The 21,203-nt window shown below is 40.3% G+C and overlaps 1 protein-coding gene across 1 annotated transcript in view; it reads right to left on the minus strand.

Annotated features, from left to right (window-relative positions):
• Positions 1-21,203, minus strand: part of armc4 (armadillo repeat containing 4) — a 42,533-nt gene that overhangs the window by 12,417 nt on the left and 8,913 nt on the right. The window contains 11 exon segments of the mRNA XM_034706808.1: positions 109-223; positions 2,586-2,647; positions 2,740-2,920; positions 7,084-7,238; positions 7,403-7,513; positions 7,990-8,223; positions 9,258-9,467; positions 9,841-9,987; positions 17,043-17,196; positions 18,109-18,257; positions 18,676-19,044. Of these exon segments, the coding sequence (XP_034562699.1) occupies positions 109-223; positions 2,586-2,647; positions 2,740-2,920; positions 7,084-7,238; positions 7,403-7,513; positions 7,990-8,223; positions 9,258-9,467; positions 9,841-9,987; positions 17,043-17,196; positions 18,109-18,257; positions 18,676-19,044 (1,887 nt within the window).

The raw sequence follows: 21,203 nt of genomic DNA on the forward strand, positions 1-21,203 counted from the left end.
AAACTCTGCAGACCTCTTTGATTAAGAGGATATCTATGGGTCTTTGGTGGGCTTCGCTCTAAAGCCATAGGTCAGCGGCAGAAGACAAATTACTTCTCTGTACTCTACCTTTGCATTCTCAATGCATGGACAAAGTGCCCATGCTGCACTGGACTGAACATCTGCACTGGGGTTTTTCAATAAGGACCACACCAGGCGGACTCCATCAAGCTGGTCAATGATTCTGTGAAGAGACAGAGACGTAGAGAAGTGTAAGGATTAAGGAACAAGAAAAGTAAGCTGGACTGAAACAATAATGTTGAGCTTCTAACTACATCTTTCACTAAGCTTGTTTTTTTCCTTGAAAGATTTAAAAGTATAACTCTTTTGATTATGTTCGCCTCAGCTGGCTAGCAGCAGGTTCACCACAACTGCAGCCAAGAAGGATCAAAGGATCTATCGATTTCAGCATTGGCTTTTCATTACAACTTGCCTTCATTCCTGCTCAGTTACTCTGCAAGCCTGAAACCCACCCACTGTCTGCTCACTTAAATCACTCTCCGTGGAGCAATGCTCGAGCCAGAGGTTAACTTACATACATCTGTGTATAGTGCTTCATACATGGATTTATAAATAGAAACTGAGACAAACTTACACTTTATGTTGGTGGCTTGTTTTTCAACCAAAGCCAAAAAGAGGACCTCTTTCCAAATCAAACACACCCAGAGACAGGTCGCTCTATATTTCATAGGGTCTGAGTGAAGTTTACTTAGGCATGAGCTGTATTTCATGTCCTATACACGACTGTATTCAAAACTGCAGTCAGGGTCTGGGAACCCAAAGAATTACGCCACAGAGCACCCGTTGTAACGTGTAACGTGTTCCCCATGTGTGCTTCCACCAACAAGGCCGACATTGAATGCTGTCATAATTACTTAAACACTCCCTAATCACAGTATCTCCGTGACTGGCAACGAGCGAACACTCATCAGGGACGTCCCCTGCGCCATCTGTCTTCCGTTTGCACATAAATCAGTCTAGAGGGATCATAACATCAGATTCCAGTCTGCTGGGCCTCTTAAATCCGGACCAAAAACAAAAGTGAAGCGTCATATCATCCGCCAAAACAGCTTGCTCTTCCCATGAAGCAGGTATGAAAAAGATTAGCAATGAAGCTGCGGCTGACAGTGATGGATTAGAGGAGGAGACCACAAACCCTGGAGGCATTGAACAACGTTGTGTTCACTCTTGTAGCTACACAGGATTCATGGGAGGAAGTGCTATGTCATTAACCACAGGCTGCCTACTGGTTGAGAATAAAAACAAACACATGAGTATTTTATGGAAAACTTGAAAGTAATCTGTGCTTGCTTTGGACCTTCAGTAGTTATGACCTGAATTTGAATGATGACAAAACAGAGACTATCCTGATCAGGAGAAGTTTCTGTTGGCTAGATGAAGACATGTTAACTGACAGGAATTTTGTAGCTGACTGTGTGGTATCATACGTATATCATCATCTTATTCGTTAGCATGCCAAACACCATTTAATCACTGGGATTTGAGAAAACAACTTTGGCAGTGTTGAGTTAGAGTAGGATACAATCAAATGTGAGTTATGTTAATGGCTCAGAAAACTACTGTACACATACGTGTCTCAAAATAAGCCAGCCCCACAAAACATACAACATACTCCTGAAATAAGACCTCTCTGTTTAGAGCAATGTGTGAGGGCTGAAAAATTACACGTTCTGCTCTAAATATACATACCGTGAGAAAACATGGAGAACGTGATGAACCAATGTAAAACACTTCTCCATTTGTGTGAAGTTTACCACACTTAGTGGCTTTATTTTGACATGCTTCATTTTTTATTGAACCCCTTGGTTTTTTTCCTCCAAACAAATGTAATGGACTCATGTGATAGCGTTAACAGCTAACTAACAGCATAAACTTAGTCGTTAAGTTGTATTTGTGTCCAGTTCTAATTAAGAAGGGTTTTGTAGTCCATAACAACCTTGTAAAAGCAATGAGGCACAGATGGAAGCTCCACAATGTTCCGCAGTATTGAGGGTGAGGTTAAATGAACACAGAACAAAGACTGCTCTGGACTGTGGTTCACTGTGTTTTTCCCAGCCATGTAGTTTTGGACAGGGTAGGGCTTTAGGTATGTTCGTCTGACCAGCTCTAGTCCTGACGGTGACCACAAAGCTATAGTAAAGCACTGGGAATCAAACCACAACCATATTTAACACAGCAGGTACAATAAACAAAGCTTTTAAAACCAGCCATTAAACAGGGGATGAAAGAGAAAAGTACCTGCATAATAACAAATTAAAAGAGCATAAATTTCTTTAAGCATCAGCCCATGACAAGTTAATGATACCGTGTTTGTATTTTGGAATTGGTGTCATTCCCTCGTCATAACATATGACATCAATACATGGCTAAGAATACATGCTTGGAGCTAATTTGGTAATGGAAGTGAGTAATCACATTGTACGAGACACCTTACATGGGGCTGTGTGCCTTATGTAAACTGCACTCTAAACGAAGAAGGGCATGTTAGCTGGTTGGATGCCCTTGAAGAGAGGGGAAAGACTTACGCCATGTTCTCCATGTCAGTGGCACAAGCACCCACTGCCTTGGTAACATTCACAAGAAGGGCCTGGTTAAATGAAACACATTCAAATGACATGTATGAAACAACATAGAATCATGTTTTAAACACTGGATGCAGAAAGAGAAAGTAACACGTGCCTGATTGGTTCCAGTGAGCAGGTTCACGAGTGACTTGATGCCCCCGCTCTTGCGAATGATGGCCTTGTTAGCAGGAATCTGGGAGAACTCACCCACTGCTCCAACCACATTAACCAGTACTTCTTCTGGTTGATCATTCAGCAGGTGGACCAGGGTCTCAAGGGCTTTGTACTCCTGAAATCTATACAGATAGAAAAGAGGTGGAAGAGTTGTATTAGAATTGAAATGTCATTTACTAAAACTTCTGATTCAGAGATCGGTGAACAAGATGCAAGCAATGCATAGTGGCTGTTAATCTTTGACAGTTGTACCATGGTGCTACTTGAAAAGATGTTTTAATTATTTATACTAGGTACACTGTGAATTTCAATAAAAACTTCCATGACTATCGGTCCAATACCTGTTGGGATCACACTGGGCTACCAAGAAGCAAACAGACCCTCGAACAGATAGACAAAGCTGCAATCATTACATTTACAACTTGAGCTGTGTAGATGAGCAGTAACAGTTACACTACCCCCAAGACACACAGGCACAGAACTCATACAGTAACCCAGCAGAACAGGCAGGTTTCCCACGGCTGCTCACAGTTGTCCCATCTATGTACTTTGCATAACCAAGGCTTTGCTGTGGCTTGGAAACACTTCCTCCCTCTTTTGCAGTGATTTTGTCGTGTTTGCCAATGCTACAGAGTGGTAAACTATAGTAAACATTTAAAAGGGATATAATGCGGTTGCACAAAACCTCAACAAACCTCTGATGTACAGTTAAGTTCTATGACTGTTTTTATTCAAAGTTACGGTTACTGGCATCAGGGTTCGTAAGCTATTGTAGATGGCCCGGGTCATTTGGTTTTGGTCAGGTTCCCCAAAAACACAGCCTATTCTTACAAGTGAAAACACTGCTAATGAACAGATGAGCTGCCAAAGTTAACTTCAGTGAAATTCATCATAAAGACAAACACCGGTTTTCCTATGCCATTGCTGAAGTGTCATCTGCAGTAACAGTAGAATTATGTTGTAATCACAGACATAACTTTTGATAAACGGACAGTGAGTAATGCCTATTTGTGTGAGGCCAATCCCAGCTGAAATAATTACAGCAAGAGTAACGTTGCACAAGGCTTCCTGGAGCAGCTTCAACAGCAAACACTGGGCTCCACACATCAGGAAGCTTATTAAAGCCTGTCAGAAGACACAGGAACCACAGCGGGGCTTCTGTGCTGGAGATTCATATGATTGATTGCCTGACTTTTCCTTTTCTCGTTCTTCTACACTCGTCGCAAATTGAACCAAGTGCAGAGAGCTTAAATGCTGCCTTTTATAATAACAAGGGCTTTTTAGAAAGGCCGGAGTAGAAGCAAGACATTTCAGGCACCAAGAGCTGCCAAGCGATGACCATGAGGAGAGCGGCATCGCTTGTTCAACCTGAAATTGGACAGATTGTTCATAGTGGAGAATAACCTGGGTGAGCACAGACCTTTTCTGAGTTAAGAAGGAGTATCATTCCGGAGGGGCAATTATGGTGTGCTCATCGTAGGCTGGAGCAGAGGTAAGACGGAGGGGTAGCCAGTAATTGGAAGCAAACCCCACAATCTTGACCCCAAACATTACTGAACTGGCACATACAGTCTGAGACTTGGCAGCTGCTACTTTCCATTGCTGCAAAGTTATTCCCTCACTCTTTTGTTAGCAGTTTTTACCGCTTTTTTGTGTGTCCATAACACCTTAGTATACAGGCTCAAGGGACCACATGTCAATGATTCCTTTATCTGCAAAGAAAAGGCATTCTCTTAGTGCATATAATCTTGGCCCAGAAATAGTGCTCTCTGTAACATATCCTGACAAAAAACATAAGCCTATGTAGTCTTTAAATAAACACACTTCAGTATCAAAAGTAATTATATTCCTGGGCGTCAATCATCTCTCATTCGGATCTATCATTAATCAAGCAAATGGCTTACACATGCTGCTACTTGTCTTGAGTGGAGGTCCTCCAACCTCTATACTGTGCAGACCCCAAAATCATCATTCACACAAAATCCTGTTGTTTGCAGCGGGCCTGTTTCATTTGAGCAGGTTCTTGCTGATAGAAAAGAAGACTAAGAAAACTCTTTCTTTTTGTTATTGCTGCAACAAAATATATAATACACTGATTTTCATTTCAGTAAACCACTCAGCCTGTGATTGATTCTGAAATAAGAACACGACCCTAAAATGCTGTTACCATTAGCAGCTTTTTCTTTTTGACAGTAATGGCCCGGTCACCTCATTCCTAGCTTTTGCCTGATGTCGACATTTTAAGTGTTCAAATAATCCTGAGAGAGTTTGAGCAAACAGATCCACTTACACATTTAAGCATACTTAAAATACTTCTGACATGCGTCATGATGGTGGCCCAATGTTCACATTGTAAAATCACAAAATAACACACACAGTGATGAAAAACATGAAATAAAAACTCATTCATGTCTTTAGGTAAGATACAGTTCTGACAGGTAATATTTAGAGAGAGGACAACTGAAGTGTCATTTAGTGTATAACATGAACTGTCAGTGACTGTGGTTTACATATGATTAATGACATTATCATACTTACTTCTATTATTGTAATTACCAGTAGTAATGTTGAGTATTTAACATACTGTAGCAGCAGTGTAAGAAGTCATTACATATGGCAGAGAGCCCTCACTGGCAGAGAGTGTATCAAGCTGTAACTTCACTCATGCCAAGTGCAGTTAACTCATTTTATCATCACGCCTAAATGCAGTCACAAAGATTCCAACCTGTGCCAATTTGTTGTTTATTCAAGAGAGTTTACAAAACAAAGATTAAGGAGCCAGCTGACACGCTTCATTAAGTGCCGTAAGAGCAGAATTGTCTGCCTGTAGATTCATAGTCTCTCCACTGCTATTATCATAATCTTTTAACTACAACTAAGTAAATAAAATCCCCCAAATGTTTTTCATCAAAGCCAGGGGTTAAAAAGACACGGATCTGTCTTTCATGCTTAAAAAAAAATGTTGTCACCGTGCTTCTCCTCCTGTAAGGGAATCCTAACTTAACTCAAAGTGGCAGCAGACACTCCAGTTCCAGTTGGGAGGACTTAACTTAGACTTTAAATGCAGGATATCATTCTGTCAGTTATGATATATGGAGTGAGGAAAGATCCTTCTGAGTGCTACTGCTCGTTTTTCTTGTTATTTTTAGAATTCCACAGCAATTTGAGCTATACGGCATGTCTGAGTCAAAGGAAAAGTATTTGACGTAATCTCACCTTAACATAAAAAAACATTCTTTGTCGTAGAGATTATTCAAAGACAATGACTTATTAGATTCTTGGCCACATTAGCAGGGATAGGTTTTAAACTGATTAACATGTTTCCAAAGTATAAAATTACTGGGTAAGTGCTGTATAATATGCCCCTGACCTCACACTGAATAAGAAAATAAATACCACTAAATCATTCTTTCAAGGGAGTACTAGTGGAAACGTGTGGGGCTGCCAGGGCACGGTCTTCGGGCATGATTTTTTTTTTAAGAGGGAAAATTACTGATTTAAAAATCCTTGAAAAGTTGAACACCATTCCAGAAATGTCACTCCTAAAGGGACCAGGCTAAATGAGACTTAAATAAACCCTCTGCCTTACATGACAAATGATTAAAGCCTCTGCCAGCCTGCCTCTTCTGACATAAGTAGAAAACCACCAACTCAAGGCTGGCTCTCGCAGTATGCCCGCATATGATCAGGCCTCGACAAACACATCAGTAGAGTCTATAAAATCGGCACGCTGACTTGAGCTTTTGTTAACAGTGGAAAAGATTTAAACATAGCAGCAAACGCTCACATTAAAGATCAGAACTTATAGAGTCTGTGCAAAAACTTTAGATTTTACGCAAATAATCACTTCAACCAGATCGAATGGTAAAAGAAAAAGGGGAAACGCTACGACAACATGTGAGTGGAAAACTTGACAAAGCAAGTCATGAATGAAAAAGAGGCTTTCATAAAAGCAACATATGTGATGATGGCATGATGACAACAATGCATGCTAGTCAGTTCAATCCCTCATTGCTGTGCTGGATTCACATACTGTAAGACTGCTGTAAACCAACTTTGCAAATGTATTTCCAAAAAGTAATGGGCACATGTGGTTGAAACTCCTAACTGCCCTCCTTACACACTGATGCTAATTAGCCTGCTATTTGAGTGATTAATCAAAGTCAGACTCACATTTGTGCAACCCAAAATATTCTGCTACAATGTGTTTTTGTATCTCTGGTATGTTTAGTTTGTGTGTGTATGTGTGTGTTAATGAGAGGTAACACAGCGAGGCCTGGCATACTTAGCCACATTCTCCACACTGATGGAACACTTCCAGATGGCCCCCGTGGCAGCGGCCAGGAGCTGCTTGTTGTCCGCCTTGCTCAGCAGTGAAACCAGCGGTTGCAGACCTTTGTACCTGCGCACCAGGTCACGAGTTTGCTTGTCCTCTGCACACTGTAAAGCAAGAACCAGGGGGGGGGGGTTAATTCCTCTACAAGGCTGGATCTAATTAGGAAACAAAGAAGTCCAAAAAGAAACTATCGTACTCTTGGTTTTCACTATTGTGTTATTGTTTTCAGACAATGTCCGTGTCAGGAGCACTAATGGGAAACAGGTACCTTGAAGATTGCACTTGCACAATGCATTTGTAGCTCCTCATTGTCACTGCTTAAGTTCTTGACCAAATCCTTGATCATGCCCAGAGACTGGATGGAAATCCTGTAGCTTTCCTGTAACACAGAACAATAAACAGACACTAAACAGCATGACATCATATAAAAATGTATCACATATTTACACTAACTTTCTTGTAACTTCAGTATTGTCCTTATCTCTCTGCCTCGTCATATACTATTTAACACTTGGTTTAGCCCTGAAGTTAAATCAGCTTGCGTTTGAGAATGTTTGGGGCAGCAAGGCAGCATACTTCAGTGAGAACAGGACAAGTGAAACAAGAGTGTATACATGGCACTCAGTGAAAGAGTGCGACATAGTGACATGTTTTCTATAATATTTATAGCATTTGGATATAGGTACAGGAAGATCACTTCCACAGTTATTACCATTGGCTGTATCCTTTTATGAAATAAAATGCCTACAGTTTATGTTGTCCCTAAGACTCAGGTTCCTGGGTTAAATCACATATAGCATGACTTGACCACTTGTACCACAATATTATCAAAACACAGTTCCTGTCCCTCCATACCTCTGAAGCACACTCCTGCAGGGTGCCCACCACAGGAATGAGCATGTTCTCATGTGGAGACTTGAGCAAACATCCCAGCAGAGGGATCCCCTCGGCCGTACGGATGGCCACCTTGTTCTTGGTGCTCTTGCTGCAGCTCCACAGTGCCAGAGCCCCACAGCGAGCCACCTCCACATCCTTCTCCTGGTTTTCAGTCAGGTTGGCTAAATCAGGGACACAGTCCAGCAGCTTCACCTGAGCAGAGAGAGACAAGGGAGCCAGATTTAGAGGTGGATAAACACCAACATGAAAATGTGTGCAAACAAGCAGGCAGACCACACATGTTTCAGCATAAAACTTACACGCATTTACACAAACTCGCTGAACTTGACATAAATTCAAGGACTCAAGGTCTGCTTGCAGCTTTGGAGTGATAATGGATGGTTCCAGATGGGAAAAGCAGCTTATTTGCTGTGATTAAGGGTGTAATTAAAATTCTATTACCACTGGGTCTGCAAGGATGAAAAAGCCAGAGATGCTAGGAGTGGAAAACTGTCAAGATAGATGTTGTTGTTAGATTTGAAAAGCCCAGTGTGACGGTTTATGGCCATCATTCAGTGTTGTAATCCATAGTTCCTGGCCAGTGAGACAGAGCAGGCAAAGCTATTACACACAGCACAGTTCAAAGGTGGTCTTGTAGCTTAGCGTGAAATTAATCTGCCTCCGTGAGTGACTTGTACATGAGAACATCCGATTTGGAGCTAAGGAAAATATACAAGGCATGGAGGCTGTAATCACAGGTCGTTCTGTCAACAAACATGAATGCAGGTCAGAGGATGTAGAGGACATTCTATCTGTTGTAGCCCAGCACCCTCTCTGCTGTTTTCAAAGACAGGGTGCAAAGGGATGGATGGGCCACTATCTGGCATGGAGGGGATGACTGATTTGCTGCGCATCAGAACCAAGTCAGCAAAGTCTGGATATGTCCTTTACATTTTAGTAATAGTAATGATAATATGGGGACCACTTCCAAAAAGGCACCATCCTGTTTTTCCACAGCTCCTGAGGCACTGCGGTTTAATACAAAAAAGTGTGTACTAAATTACAAACCAGCTGACATAGACATAAGCAGACACGTTTTAATGGAAAGTATGCCACTGTAGGACATAACTTTTTTTTAAATTAGTGCCTGTGAGGAAAGATCAGGCTCTTTTTGCACTTCAATTTGGAGTTGTTGATAACTCTTTAACACTTTTTTAATGTTACATTCATTCTGTGCTTCTACAAACCAGTTTCTGGATGCCACCACATTGCCTGACAGTTCTCCTTGCTCTGCGAAACCTGGCAACATAAGCAACGGTCTCAGCTGCTAAGGCCTTAAGATCCTTTACAGGTGAGTCCAGGATCTTCACGATGCTCTGCAGGCCTCCCATGTCCACAATGGCTCGACGGATTTGCACGTTGTGACTTATCTTTCTCAGAATTTTCAGAGATCCAATCTAGAAACACACATATACAATTGATGTTTACATGTTGCAATATGTTTTAAAATTGGTGGGTTTGTTCTACACGTGAAAAAAGCTGTTATGTCCACACGAACATGAAGCTTTCCTCTGTTCAGCAATATCTATTAACCAAACAACCCACAATTGTACTAAAAATAGAAAGGACAAAAAGCGGTAATAAAATGGGGGTTAAAAAGGATCCATATGTCATTAGGCACACTAGAGAATAATTGCTACCCTGTGTCTTGAAAGGCACGCTCTCTAACCAGCACTGGTGTTTTTGTTACTAAAACACAGGCTGGCATACACAGCAGGCTCTGCTTATGCCTGCAGGCCGTCCAGGTTCAGTTCTGGCACAGCTACTCACTTTGCATCTGACTTCATTTGTATCCAGCAAGTTAAGGAGGACTTCAAGGCCACCTACATCCCGGATGGCCATTTGGCACGTCTCCTGCATCAAATTTAAGTCCATCATGGCGCACAGAGTGAGCACAGTGGCCGTCTGGTCGCCTTCCTGAAATAAAAGTGCCAAACATGAATGAGTGAAATTGGGAAACAAAAGGGAAGCAAGGAAGAGAAAAAAAAGATTGGACATTAAGCAGACATTTGGGGTAAGGAGGAGGATGCAACCTTCCTTCATTCCCCCGACCTCCCTTTCCCTCTGTTGTTTCCCCACATGATACCACTCCTGCTGGGGTTGTTTTGTTTGTACCGCAGCCTGGTAAGTGTTAAGCGTTGCAAAGAAATTATTGCTAACAGAGCACCGAGCTCTGACAGCACTGCCAACCCAAAAACTATTAGACAATGACCCTTAAATGGAATAGCACACTATTTGCACCCGAACCCTGAAAATAATGATGAGTTTGCCTTTCAAAAGCAGGATATGTTTTGACAGTTGCTATATGCTCACATATTCTAATAGCCTTGCACCCCCGGTGATTAGCAGGTTTGTAACTACAACACTCCAAAGTCAACATGTGCAATGATTTAAAATGAAGCCGCTTTACACACGTTTGGCAGAAAGCTGATCAGGTTTTATTACGTCTTAGTGATAATGTGTTCGCTAAAAAAACAAACAATACAAAGATTTAAGGTTGGGCATGTGTGGTCGGTTTGTGTGGTTGTGGCAGAACCTGACTTCTGCTAAATCTAGTATCCAATACTTTTTGTTGTTTTTTAAGTTCCCCCCACGCTGCATAACTCCACATAAATGTCCGAGCTGTGGATGAATGTTGACAGCATTATGGCACTGAAAACACCAGCTTTAAGGTCCCAGGCAAGCAGTGATGCTGATTTTTATATCACCATATTTAGCCTTCATCCACCCTAATTGAATAACAAACCCTGTTGACGTGCAACGGTTTTGATCAGTACAAGGGAGAAAAATCAGCATGCAGATAATACAGTAGCTTGTGGCACAAAATGTAATTCAAGTCCAACTACAAGTCTTTGATATGCGACACTGAAACGTCCAATCCAAAATCTCCTGGCAAGTGAACAATCAAATATCATTCCTGTTTCACAGTGGTTAGAACAGAAGATAGAATTCCCATCTAGATGATTCAAGGCCACATCTACCGTTCCAAGCTTTGTGCGCTTGTATAACCGCACACTCGACAAAGAAGTTGAGACTTTAGGAATATCCTAAGTGGATTGTTTTCAACCACACATAAGAAGGTGAGATACCCTGCTATCAGCTACCCGTATAAGTAGAAAATAGTCTATTACTATATAGAAGACCCGGACAGTAATCTGTTTCAGGCAGCTGTTGGTGGGGTTGGCCCATCAGTGTAGAGCAATACCACAAACTCAAGTGGTGTTTGATCATATCTCCTTCACAAAGCAGTGCTCTGACACAGCAGGATAACAGCCACATGTGTTCTCCATATCACGATGCTAGCCTAAATGTGAACCATTTGCCCATTAACAGCAGTGGATCCACTGCTTCCTTTGTGTCCTCCATTCTCACTCTTCAAAGGATTCAGCAGGCGAGGTTCGTACCTTGTAAAAACAACCCTAAAAAAAGTCTATGTTTAGGAGTGATAGCCGAGAGAACAGAAAACAGATCATGTGCTTTCATTTTCTGTTAGCTTTGCTCTTGAAGTACTGTCGACATTCTTTTAAACATTGGGAACATCTGACGATCGTTTATGGTGAAAGATATTTGACTCTCCGAGCATGATAGGGGCAGATGCTCAAAGTGGAACCAATCCAACCACTCGTCGACCCTTGAACAAGAAACTGGAAAAAGTAGTTTAATATCTGTGCACTGTTTTGGCTGGGATATATTAACTTTGTCTAGATACTCGCAAGCCATCACATATCGCCTTCAAGTTTTAATAAACAATATAAATGAGCAATGTTGAGTTGATTTAGTTCGTTTCTTTTCCTTCTCTATCCACTGTCATAGCCTCTAAATAAAAGGATGAAAAAAGCCCAAAATATAAGAATAAAGTGATCCTGCCCTGGGCCTGATTTGTGTGGTTGTAGATTAACAGGCCATTTTCACATATTCTGGGAATGTCCTAAAATTACTGCTTACTGGATAGATGTGGTGAACGTGATCAGATCAATTATCAGCTCAGAGCTTCATTTTAACTTAGCGTTATACACCTGGGAAATATGCTAACTGGGCTACGAAGGCAAAAAGACATTTATTACAGATACTGTTAGCTGGTAGTAAAAACGCTATAACCAGGAAATTACTGAACAAAGAATCCCCAAAATCACTGAATGTCCAGGAAATCTTTGTATGGAACAACAGACTTTCTCTCCAAGACATGCAAACCAAAAAAGCTGGAAAACTGGAAAACTGAACCTGCAATGATGTCTTTATTACGCAAGGATTTTGCTGGAAGATGGCTTGTTTCTTTCTATGGCAACATTCTTGGACTCACAGGACCATAAAGATTTTTTTTTTAATTTCATGGACACCAAGGAGCAACCCATTTATTCAGTTGGGTAACCCAGCTTCCCCCTTTTAAATATTATTTGTTCCCTTCTCTTTTGAATGGACTAGACAATGTCAAACATTCACCTCACTCATAATGACCCTGTCTGTTTTATGTTATCTGGACTGTTTGTTATATTTTTGTTATAAAACAACAAAAATAAAATGTTATAAAATATCTTCAAAAGTTGTATCATGTATCAAATGTTAAGTAAAATGTTTCAGTGCTTGCTAATGGAACTGATTGATTTTTTTTCTTTTGTATAACTATTTCCTTTTTTTTTCTTGTATTTTTGTATAACTATTTCTTCTTTTCTACTTGTATGTTTTTTTTTCTTTTTTACTTTTACATGATTGAAATGAAGACATCAAATCAAATCAAAAACAATTTGTTGTTCAAAATCATCATCTGTATGAAATATCCTTAGTTGATCGAGCTCTACAATGAATGTCTGTCCAAAATGTCCAACAGTGTTGCATGGCATCAACAGAGCCAAGCAGCATGTGGGTGGAAAAACTACTTATAAAGCATAATGCAAAACACTAACAGTGACGGAAGTGTCTAAAACCTCTCAAGAGATACTGACCCTAACCGTTTTAGGGGTAGTAAACCATAGTAAAGATAATTCTGATTACCGGATTAATGGCAGAAACATCCCTCCCTTATTTATGCAACTACAGTCACCTCTTCAGTAACAGAGTACCACAACTTGATGTACATAACCAGCAGTGTGAGACAGTTCATAGTGATAACAAAAAGCAGGTATTCAAACATTTTTGTGTTGGTTGGAAGTGCATGATCAAATCTGACTAATGAATGCTTTCATTCATTTTATGAGGTGAACAACATATTAGCCACTTAAAGAAGCTTCACACATTTTGTCCTCTTATCGTAGGTGTCTCAGACTGAACTAATATATAATTTTACATAAAATGAAGTCTAATTCTGCTCTGGTTTCCCTGCAGCAGAAAACTGGATTCTGCAGACACAGCCTGTCCTGCCTGTCTCACTCAGACCAATAACTCACAGTACTTAGCATGAGGGAGCAGGAATGGAGCTAACCAGGCTGTCAGTGATACCCTTTTGACCTCAGGCTCCTTTCAGTAACACCATTTACTTGAGAATGTTTAATTGAAGACTGGGTGTTTTGCTTGGACTTGATCCAGCAAGGGTTAACATGCATATTGAGTATAACTGCTGATATACATGAGAGGGTATATAAGTGATGCTAGACTGGTTACAAGTGGCTACTGCCAGAACTTCTTAGAGCATTGCGTAAGAGAGAAGAAGCGGGTGTTGGCAGAGGTTTTGGTCATACAGGATGCATGAGGTTTCATACTTCTCTGCAGCTAACAGCAGACACAGAGGGAAGGTGACTAATGTCAAGAACAAACCCAGTCTGCTGTAATATTTGAAAAGAAGTGCAGAGACAGAATGAGTAATCACTGGTTTGTTTTGTTCTTCATATTTGACATAGAATATCCTAGCATAAAATGTGATCACTTTAATGTCACTAAGTGATTACAGAGCAGAATGAAAAACGTCTGTGAATCAAAAAGTTCCATCAGAGTCAAATGATTCAATTCTCGCAAGTAGTTTTTCCAGATCAGGCCCTGTTGTAAAATGTACTACAAGCAGTAAAATTAATCACATGATTGATGGATGTAGTTGTTGAAAAATATTTAAAATGTTCCTCTAATTAGAACCTAATTAGATGCAAACTGTAGAGAAAACGAGCTGATTCTGGCTTCTGTTCTCTGGAGACAGGCTCAGTGTGGCGTAATTAGTCGAATGGATCTCATGAGAGAGGAGCTGGGCTGTAGTACTGTGACTGCCCAGCAGAGGGGGTGCAACCTTAATGAGGGGCTGAGCACAAAACCATGTGTGTATAAGACAGCTCTGTTTGTTTACATAAACTATCTCTACACTGAAGGTAAACTTAAAACCATATGAAGACATTTTTAAGGTTATAAATATGTCACACAACTAGTGAAACTCTGGATGAATCATCTCTCAGGAAGGATTAGAAAAAGTCATCTCATCAAATAAGAATTGAAAATATTCTAAAGAGTAAATTATGAAAACGTTTACAACCCACATTCAGATGTTTATATGTTAACCAGTAACATATTTAATATCAGACACAATATTTATAACACTGAAAATATGAAAATTGTTTTCTGTTTAGAAAGTCATGGGCCAGTATGATTAACAGCAGCTGGGGAATTTAGTCCTTGACTAAACAGAGACAAAATGCTCAAATGACATTTTATTACTTAATGGCTTAACTGACCATGTAGAGTATTTCACTCTTAACTAATAAAACAACTCTTAGTCAATTATTTCCAGCCAGGTTTCCATCGTTTACTCACAGAGTTTTTAGTTATATTTTCAATAATCCAAACACATTTCTGAACTTCTTAGGAGATTTTTTTAGACTTTCGGTACACATGTCAAGATTTTTGTTATGTAAGAAAGGTATTGAAAAAATTGTTTATTCTCTGTACCCTTAGAAATTAAAATTAACACAGCCGTAAAGAAAACACAGTTTTTTTTTTACTTAAATCATAACCGCATAGCTCATATATGTTTAAAGAAGCTTAGTGTTTGTTTATATGAGATGCTTTGAACATATAAAGAATTTCAGGAAAAACAGAAAGGGGCAACTGTCTGAAGAAAAACTTTTTCTGTAACCTCTTATTTTCTATGCTTATGTAGCCCTACACAGTACTAAAATTAAATTCTTTATTTTTCCATACTGCATAGAATCTGTATGTTGAAGGCGTATGTGCTTAATGCATGACTACATCAATGGGTTAAATATATACATGTACTGTTTGTCTAAATAAAACATGATCAAACTTTTATTTATAACATGGCACTGATGCATTTCAGACCAAAAGATGGATTGTTGTAAAATGTCTTTTCAGTGTGTTACCGAGACCTCCTACATGTACCCGCACAAACATAGGCCGACTGTGGAAACCCAGGAGTGTTACACACAGACTTGTAGTATGTGCATGCAGGATTTTGTGAGAAACCATGTAACCATTTTGGATTACACAGATCTCCAGACATACAAGTATAAAAACAAACACATCAGAAAGTTAGGCAAATATTCCTACATAAATATAATTAAAACACAAAACAGAAAAATCCATGTGCTGCTTTATGAAAGTGTTTAACTTCCTCGAGTACAAACGGCTGTCTATAGTGCGAGGGCAGGAGGGAAAAAAGATCTCCTAAAATAAAACAGATATTTAACTTGGCTCATGGTGAGTTTCAGCGTCTGATGGTAATGATATTATAAAATGACTACTGGACAAACCCCATAAATAACTGCGCTGTGCGGTGGCCAGACAGATAGAAAAGCATACTGGTTACTGCAGTGCTGCATCTTGTTGAAGCAGGATCATACACATTGTTATAACTTACACCGCAATCACACTGAGAGGTATATTACATTCAAACCAATGGTTTCTTTTTTAATTTGAAACTGCCTATTTTATATCTTTTTCATCTCCGTCTCCCTTTTTGGAAAGGAATAACAGTGCGCATTTAGAGCGGGAATTTCCTTCCATTATTTTCTATTTTACTTCGCCAAAAATATCCGCCTCGAGTTGGACATGAGAGAAGTGTGTTCTATAAAAGATTTGCTCAGTTTCATTTTGGACAATCGTTTTTCAGCCCTAAGCCGAAATCTGCTGGTAGCATTAAGAAATACAATGCACTGTATTACAACATGATGCGGACAATTATTGCTTATTCAAAAACATTAACTTTTTAAAAGTTCTTTAAGATGAGGCATGTTAAATAAAGGGATAGGTTTGTCACAGACAAGCAAACAGATTCCTATCAAATGAAAGCAGCCTGTTTAATAAAACCCTTCTATGTGATACTGTTCAGATAAATAGATAATATGGAGTAAGGTAGGGTAATCTCTGATGTGGTTTGAGGTATTCCCAGCCAGTCTGGGTCATTGGCGTTTCTATCCTCTCTTCTTTTCCCTCCATGTTTTGACACATTAATATTCACCATATGCCCTGTCAGACCTATCACAGGGAGCGCTTCATTTTTATGCTTCTGCTGCGGTGTGGGCAAACAGTGCGTACAGCTGCTGCCGTCAGACAGCTCTCTTCCCCTGTGCTTTGGCCCACATGTGCAACCAAACAGGCCCGTGTCAGCCGCCAGGAATCCATGAGCTGAGCCAACCACATTAATAAGCATCTTCCTACAAAGCGCCACTGAAAATTGGGTGAAACCTAGTCCTCATTTTTATCTGACATCCTTTTTCTAATAACCAAAACCTCGATATAACCTGGACAGAGCCGACAAGTGAAATGATGTGATTGGAGAATAACCTTTCATGATAGCAGCTATGATATCCTGCTGCTTGATCACTAAATGTTATTTTCCATGAATGGTAATTTGAAGAGGTTTTTAAAAGTTAAATACAACCCGGGACAGCATCAAAATTCTTCTCTGAATGACAGGAAAAGAGCCTGCACTTTATTATTTCCTGTGTTCCTGCCTTCACTTGCAGTAATATAGTTCTCTGTATACATCACATTTTTGTAAGAGGCAGCAAACAATACTGTGCAGGTTACAGTTTGCATACCTTGAGGTACTTGACCAGTTTCTGGATCTGCCAGTACTCAGAAGGCAGGTCTGTGTTGCTCTCTGGACGGCGCTCTGCCTGCTCCTCCTCCTCCTCACTCTCAGATGAACTCTCACTGAAGGCGTCCACCTGCATGGCTCCTGCTGGGGTCTTACTGAACAAAACAGAGTAGATATCAGTGCACTTAAGACCTCAGATAATGATCTAAAGAGGTGTGGGATAGTGTAACAAGTAGACAATACACAAGCAGACAAAGGGAACGGAAAATAATATCACAAAATCTCTTTTCCTGTGTTTCAAATGGAAATACAGCCTGGTCATCCCACACAAGGAGATACATCAAGGATTTTGAAATTCAAGTGTCAAGTGTTCTGACTTCCTCCGAAACTAAGCAGCAGGAAAGTAGAGATTGGAATAGTGTCATGAGAGGACTGGAGTCATCATTAAACACAGAGCGAAGACTCGATGCAAACAAATTTGCAGATGGCTTTTTAGAGTTGCTCCGGCCACTTGGATAGCAGCATCATGAAAACTGTGCACTGTGGAGCAATGAAATTTGGTACGCATTCAAATGGGGCCGCTGAGAGACAGTTTCCATGTATGTACAAATAGCATTGCCAGGGGAGCTTAATATCAGAGGGAGCCAGCCATTATGAGCGAATGTTTTCCACAAACCAACATGATAAACACTGCAGAAGACAAGACCTTTATCCTGGGTGGTGTGCATGATTGTGATTGAGTGAATGCGCCCTGGGGTCTTTATTGCCTTTGCACTAAGTGATGAGCAGTACAGAGAGCTATCAGTACACAGTGTGTCAATTTATGATGCTATCAGTGTGTGTATGTTGGCAGATGCTAGTGTGGAGACAGCTGAGGAGGAAGCAGGAGGAAGGAAAAGCTTCTGCATAGGTTCTTTTTGCAAGTTATACTTTCCACGACCTATCTCACCACAAATAAAATCAGATTTAGATCTACGAATCAGCTCCTGAATCTCATATTAATGTAACTCCACCAGAAACACTCCTTATAGATTCTGACAAAGGGGAAACTAATAGCAGACACTTACATTTTCATTTGTGAGGACAGGCGTAGGAAAGGTAAAGAGGATGCAGAGACCTCGGCTTTCATCTTGCTCTTGGCTCCTGTTGCAGACTTTTTCTTCTGCATTTCACTTGACTTCTTCTCTCCAGAGCTCTTGCTGGGTTTTTTTTTCCTCTGCTTTCCTATAATGATGTGAAATAAGAGCCATTATGCCTACTTCTATTTTGAAAACGGTTATTTTTCTAACATAATCATTATTTAACAATATGAGACAAGGGCTCAGCTGGCATTTCTTTTCAATTGGGATACTTTTATCTTGAGCCAGCTTCTCTTCAAATGGGTACAGTTATCACAAGGTACAGCTGCAACAGCTCAGCCCATGCTAGATCTATTTATCAATCAGAGACCATATGTGATAGCTCTTTTAGGGATTTTTCTAAGACTTTTTCCCCAAGATTTCTGTCTGTAATTGAGCAGAAAGGGTCTCAGCACAGCTAACGTAATTATTAACTCAGATCAATGTGTAATTAGGAATATTTGCAGTTGCCCTAAAATTTATAAACCATATAACCGTGTCTTTATAATGTGTGGCTGCTGGCAGAAGCACTGAGCACATGTGATGAAGGCCTGGCATCACAAACCATCTACAGCTCATCTCCTTAACAAGAGGGATTCCCGCGGCGCACGTTACGTCTTAGCATGAAGACACGTTCTGGACACGTCTTACGACAGGACTTATCACGTACCCACATGTTGAAATGAGACGGAGATTCCTCCATCTCGGACATGGTTCATATTTCTTCTTGCCGCCTGCCTTGTACGGCGTGTGTTGTCTCCACTTCTCATGCACATTCTTTTCCTGTTGCTCGTAAGACCTCTGGGGTTGGCCTTGTTCCTCCGCGTCAACCGATTCCACATGCGGGATCTTTTGTGTTGATGGAAGTTCTTGAGCTGCAAAATCCTGTTGGTAAGTGGAAAAAGACAAAGACTGGAGAGTAAGGAGAAAGTCCTCTTTCAATTTGCACCAACATTCTATTGGGGAGATATACAATACATTCTAAAACCATATGTTCTTGGGTCATAAATTTTGCTGAATGATGCTTGTAAAGTATCGCCAGTCTATTTTCACTTCTTTATAATGGATGTAGCCTTTTTGTAAAATCAAACAACCATCTGACATGATGGCTTTCTCTTCTAATTTGTGACAAATTAGATTAAAATGTTCACTTTAAAAGTTTAATGTAAAACTAAAGAACAATATCAGTGACACATGAAAAACATAAAACTCACAAGGATCATGCAGGCCTGCATAAAAATACAGTCTTTATTGAGGGCTTTGAAAAAAAATAACACTTCCCCAGTGCTTTACATAAACGGGGTCCCCCTTTGTTGATTGGCTGAACAATATCAAACGTTTATTGTTACTATACATTCCTCCACTTAAAACCTTACAGCTTGGCACAGACAAAATAACTCCTTTGTGTCACTGTTATTTAGTTTTTGGTGGGTTTTGTAAGTTTTGAAGGTCTTTATACTAATTTAACAACCTATACATGATTGCCAGTAAGACACATATGAATGGTTTGGAGGCAGGAGAGTTTTTAATCACAGACACCTGCTCTGCAGAAATAGCTCAGACTGTCATTGTTTGTTAGGGGCTCAACAGATTTTAAGGGCTGGGGAAAAAGAATTAAGATTCTATGGCTTGTGTTCCTGCGTGAGCCAGAGCCAAGTATGCCCAATCACTTTTCCAAGGACTTGTTTTTTATAAAACACAAAGTGAACTGCTATTGGAAACACACAAGTCAATTCACCCAACCACAGGCCCACAGTCTGACTTTATTAGGCTAACAAACCTTTTTTAATTCTATTATATGTGAAATGGACAAAATCCATGCGCTCACACAGGAGGGAACACTCCACATTTTTTGACATGCCACAGTAAAAAGTGCTATTACAGGTGCTTTTCTGCATCTGAAATGCTGCAGGCCTGGAGACAAGCACAGTGTTAAGCAGGGCCGACGCCTTCACTTTTTATAGCAAGTGACGTTCAATTATAACCTTCTTTCTTAAGTCGTCATCTATCCAAGCAATTGACCAATAAAAGCGAAATTATTTACATGTGTTTGTGGTGGACTTGTTTGTAATTTCTTAATCCATACTGATGGAAAATCAACAAGGCAGCAAATCTGAAGCTAAGGCCTGTAAAATATCTGTCAGTGGCAAGATTCAAGAAGGCTTTACTGACTGATTATGACAGTGAGACAGTCCATGTTAATTTCAGGATGTGAATAAGGAAAACAAATCTACAACCAAGGGAGTTCTCTGCTTTTCAGTGAGGATTTTGAGCATGCAAATACACAGCGTGTCCAACTTCCAATCACACTGTGATGTCAAAATGAATCCACAACACTGAGAGTCTGCTTCCTCCTGTGTTGCAGGCGCCGTCGCCTTTGGCTGCCTCTGCTTGTTTGATTGAGGCTGTCTAATCTAATGGAACTGTTAAAAAAGACCCGCTTCCTCACATTGGGAATACGCACAGATATGTTTGGAGATTAGGTGTTTTTGGCAATCCCTTTTCGCGTTCAACTCTCCGATTTGTAATCAAGGAACTGAGCCACAGCTACGTGAGATTGAGTTCCTGACAGACAACGTGAACACGGAAAGGATCACGTCAAGAATGAAAGTAATTACTTCATGTCTCAGACAGAGGATGCATGTTGCAGCATTTGATTGCTGTCATCAGAAATCAGTCAAATGAATTTGAAAGCATTGTGTCTTTTAGGTTGACTCCATCATATGAAGATGATTAGCTCAAAGAGAGGAGGAGAGATGGAGAGAGTGAGACTAAAGCATGAGGACACTGGGAGATGAATATCAAAAGGAGAGAAAGAATCCAGAAGACATAGATTATGAATGATTTGTGCCTCTTCAAACTACTTCACAGCCATTTTTACTGCCGCTGTCCATCATTTTTAGATTGCTCAGTCTCAGGGCATCACTCTTCACACACTTCTCATAAAATAAAAATGCCTGGATGTCTTTTTCACACCCTTCAGCCTGGCACTGCTCATTGGTTTATGGGAGTTTCTTCTAACCTCATTCCATATCACGATATCT

This window comes from Notolabrus celidotus, chromosome 17 (assembly GCF_009762535.1).
Source record: "Notolabrus celidotus isolate fNotCel1 chromosome 17, fNotCel1.pri, whole genome shotgun sequence".
Classification (NCBI taxonomy): domain Eukaryota; kingdom Metazoa; phylum Chordata; class Actinopteri; order Labriformes; family Labridae; genus Notolabrus; species Notolabrus celidotus.